This window comes from Trypanosoma rangeli, assembly GCF_003719475.1.
Source record: "Trypanosoma rangeli strain AM80 chromosome Unknown Tra_15.4_contig_00626, whole genome shotgun sequence".
NCBI classification, from domain to species: domain Eukaryota; phylum Euglenozoa; class Kinetoplastea; order Trypanosomatida; family Trypanosomatidae; genus Trypanosoma; species Trypanosoma rangeli.
In genome coordinates this window covers 1-3,900 of record NW_021706373.1, presented here as the reverse complement: position 1 = coordinate 3,900, position 3,900 = coordinate 1, and the positions used below count along the sequence as shown (strand labels likewise).

Below are 3,900 nucleotides of genomic sequence, written 5' to 3'. Positions count from 1 at the left end.
CCCGTCGTTGCTCTTGCGAAGGTACTGACCGGCTTGGCTCCTCCGTGCTGGCCTCCATTAGCGTGAACCTCTTCGGCGACAACATCTCCGGCTTCATTTACGCCATCATGGCGTACTCCGTTGTTGTGTGCGGCGTGGCGGCCTTCGTGGTGGTCCTGCCACCGTACTTCGTCAACGGATGGCGGCGCCGCAGGAAGAGTGCGGAGCAGCTTGCTGCCATGGCGGCCCTGGAGCCTGCGTATCGCCGCAAGTTTGTTCCCGTGCACCGCCTTGGCGTCGGTTACGTTGTTGTGGTTTTGCTGCTGGTCTTCTTCACCGTCCAGTCTCCCATGGTGAGCTACACGAAGGTGTCGAGGGGGAGTTGGGTCGCCCTTGGTGTCATTACGATTGCTCTTGTGCTGTGTTTCTTCCTGATGCTGCTGCCTCTTCCGTGGCTGGGCGCCATGGAAGGCAGTGCTGATGAAGAGCCCGTGCGGGCTAATGAGGCGGAGGATGAGGATGGCTGTGGCAAGGGGGTTGACCCCGCTACAAACACCATCGTGCCAAACATGCCGGAGAAGGAGCGGGCTGCCTTGCCAGATGGGGTCACAAATGCGTCTGACGGCGACGTGGATGTTCCGCGGGATTTCCGCTATGGCGGCACCGTGTGGGATAATTTAAAGCGACTAGACATCTGGTTGATTTTCATGTGTCAGAGCGTCATGGGTGTCATTGTCGTTTACAACGCAAGTGCCATTTCCGTGGCGTTGACTGGGCCTAAGCGGAGCCAGCAGACCTCCGCGCTGTACACCGCGTTCCTCGGAGTGTCCAGTAGCGTTGGGCGGATGTCGATGGGAATGTTCAAAGCCTTTGTGCAGCGCCAGCTCCCCAACAACCGCCGGTACATGGTGACGCTCGCTTTGCCTCTTTCGCCGCTCCTTGCTGCCATCGCCGGCGTCTTGCTTCTAACGCTGCCAGGGGAGGCCATCTTGTTCCCTTACATCATAGTGTACTTTGAGGAAGGTGTGCTTGCCGCTGTTGGTGCTGTGATGTTTCCGTCGCTGTTTGCAAACGACCATGCTGTGTACTACAATGTAGGCTTCCTGACAGCATTGTTTTCCGTCGTAGGGTGTAACAGTTTTCTCTTCAGCTATGTGGTGGACGCAAATCACGCCAGCTTGGGGTTTGGCCCCAAGGAGGAATGCAGCGTGGCGGAGTGCGTGCACCTTCCGCTCATCGTCGCCACATGCGTGGCGGCTGTGGGAGCTCCCCTCTCATTCGTTGTTCACATCCACTGCAGTCGGTTTGTTCGTAAGGTTCGTCGTGAGATGAAGGAAATGAATTGATTTGGATTGTGCGGAACGGTTTTTTTTGTTTGGTCTTAAAAAAAAAAACAGTTGATATGTGTTGCTCGCGTGTGTGGGCCGGTTGTAATGGAATTAACCTTTTTATTATGTTTTAGCGGATTGTGGGCTTTTTGGCAGTGCTTTTTTTTTGTATGCCTTGCAACGTGGCCACTGCACGGCTGCGGCACGGCGGGGCGATGTGACTTGTTGAGCGCCTTGGTGTGTTTATTATATTTGGCGAAGAAAAATAAATTGTGTGTGCCTTTGAGGAACTTGTTTTTGGAGAATTCGTTTAAGTACCCCTGCAACTGAGAGGGGGGGGGGAGTGTTGGGCGTGCCACGGTGCATTGAGTCACAGCAATTGTGTGTATGGCGGCCGCAGCGTTGTGCAGTTGAGGACGCATGCTGCTCTCCATTTTATCTCTTTTTGACTGCTGGTGACCTTTCGGGGCGGCTGCAAGAGGCTAAAATAAGCGAGGTGCCGGGCGGATGAAGGTGGTGGTGCAGCGGGTGTTTAGCGGCTCCGTCACCGTGGGCGACGAGGTCGTCGGGGCGGTGGGGCGCGGCATTGCGGTGCTGGTCGGGATCCATCGCGATGACACCGCCGCCGACGTCGATTACGTTGCGCGGAAGCTCCTGGCGCTGCGCATATGGCCCAGCGAGGACGGAGCGAAGTCGTGGGACCGCTGCGTGAGGCAGGTCGACGGCGGCATCCTGCTCATTTCCCAATTCACCCTCATGCACGTCCTGAAGGGCAACAAGCCGGACTTTCATCTTGCGATGGACCCCGAGCGTGCGCTGGAGATGTTCCACTGCCTTCGTGACGCCCTCGCGAGGGGCTATGCGGAGGACCGAGTCGCGACGGGACGGTTTCAGTCATGCATGCGTGTCAACCTGGTGAACGATGGCCCAGTAACAATTGTGCTGGACAGTCGGAGCAGACAGTGACGCACTCTTGGGCGCTGCAGCGCGACGGCGTCCGGATGCATTGCAACGCGTATGCCTTCCGCCTTGCGATGGGTTACCCGCCTCCCGAATGAGACTGGCACTTGGTAGTGGCCGCACTTTTTTTTTTCCTTTCTTGTCCTTGTCCTTGTCCTTGTCCTCTCTGCGCCCTGAAGAAAGCGAAGTGAAAAACAAGAGCAAAAAGCCAAATAAAATAAAATAACATTATCAATGAAGTACACTTCCGTGGACGACTTCATCAAAAAGTGCGTGGAGAGGCGCGATGCATATCAGCCCGAGTTTGTGCAGGCGGTCCGTGAGGTGATGACCTCACTCTGGCCCTTCCTGGAGGGGCACCCAGAGTACTGTGCGGACTCGCTCCTGGAGCGCCTGGTGGAGCCGGAGCGCGTCATCCAGTTCCGAGTGTCGTGGGTGGATGACAAGGGGGAGGTGCAGGTGAACCGGGCGTGGCGTGTGCAGTTCAACTCCTGCATCGGCCCGTACAAGGGCGGCATGCGGTTCCACCCCTCCGTGAACCTGTCGATTCTCAAGTTTCTTGGATTTGAGCAGACCTTCAAAAACGCTCTGACGACGCTCCCCATGGGCGGCGGCAAAGGTGGTTCGGACTTTGACCCCAAGGGGAAGAGCGACCGTGAGGTGATGCGGTTTTGCCAGGCCCTGGTGACGGAGCTGCACCGCCACATCGGCGCCGACACGGATGTTCCAGCCGGCGACATCGGCGTCGGTGGTCGCGAGGTTGGCTACATGACAGGCATGACACAGAAGTTGACGAACTGCAAGGCCTGCACATTTACAGGTAAAGGCGTTGCGTTCCAAGGAAGCCTGATGCGCCCCGAGGCCACGGGCTACGGCGTTGTCTACTTCCTGGAGGCCATGCTGAAGAGGCACCAGCAGGAACTGAAGGGGAAGACGGTGCTTGTGTCTGGGGCTGGCAACGTGGCGCTGCACGCCGTGGAGAAGTGCCTCCAGCTGGGGGCGAAGGTGATCAGCGTCTCGGACTCACGGGGCTGCGTGCACGACGCGGCGGGCTTCACGCCGGCGAAGCTGAAGGTCCTGATGGACATCAAGGAGAAGAAGCACGGGACGGTGGAGGAGTACGCAAAGCAGGTGGGCGCTGCGTACCACGCAGGGAAACGTCCGTGGCACCTGAAGGCGGATATTGCGCTGCCGTGCGCGACGCAGAACGAGCTGGAGCTTGAGGATGCAAGGAACCTGATCAGGAACGGCGTCAGCGCCGTTGCGGAGGGCGCGAACATGCCGACGACGATGGAGGCGACCACGGAGTTCATCAATGCCGGCGTCCTGTTCGCCCCCGGGAAGGCTTCCAACGCCGGTGGGGTTGCCGTCTCTGGCCTAGAGATGACGCAGGACGCCATGCGCCTGGGATGGACCGCGGAGGAGGTGGACAAAAAACTCCACGATATCATGAACTCCATCCATGACGCGTGCGTGAAGTACGGCACTGAGGGCAACACGACGAATTACGTGAATGGGGCCAACATCGCCGGCTTCGTCAAGGTTGCGGAGGCGATGAAGGGCCTTGGCGTTGTTTGAGCTGCCTCCGCTGGTCGCACCGAGCAAAAATGTATGAGGCTGCCGAAGCAGCAGC

The 3,900-nt window shown here is 58.2% G+C and overlaps 3 protein-coding genes across 3 annotated transcripts, besides 1 other annotated feature; all 3 read left to right on the top strand.

The window, feature by feature from the left end:
• Positions 1 to 107: 107 nt before the first annotated feature.
• TraAM80_09589 (uncharacterized protein) lies at positions 108 to 1,325 on the top strand (the record flags this gene model as incomplete). Its single annotated transcript, XM_029386264.1, has 1 exon — positions 108 to 1,325. The coding sequence occupies one exon, from the start codon at positions 108 to 110 to the stop codon at positions 1,323 to 1,325; it is 1,218 nt and encodes a 405-aa protein (XP_029233878.1).
• Positions 1,326 to 1,814: 489 nt separating this feature from the next.
• TraAM80_09588 (D-tyrosyl-tRNA deacylase) lies at positions 1,815 to 2,273 on the top strand (the record flags this gene model as incomplete). Its single annotated transcript, XM_029386263.1, has 1 exon — positions 1,815 to 2,273. The coding sequence occupies one exon, from the start codon at positions 1,815 to 1,817 to the stop codon at positions 2,271 to 2,273; it is 459 nt and encodes a 152-aa protein (XP_029233877.1).
• A 132-nt stretch (positions 2,274 to 2,405) lies between these two features.
• Positions 2,406 to 2,431: a microsatellite.
• Positions 2,432 to 2,501: 70 nt separating this feature from the next.
• On the top strand, positions 2,502 to 3,845 carry TraAM80_09587 (glutamate dehydrogenase; the record flags this gene model as incomplete). The annotated part of the gene is made up of 1 exon (XM_029386262.1): positions 2,502 to 3,845. The coding sequence occupies one exon, from the start codon at positions 2,502 to 2,504 to the stop codon at positions 3,843 to 3,845; it is 1,344 nt and encodes a 447-aa protein (XP_029233876.1).
• Positions 3,846 to 3,900: the final 55 nt, after the last annotated feature.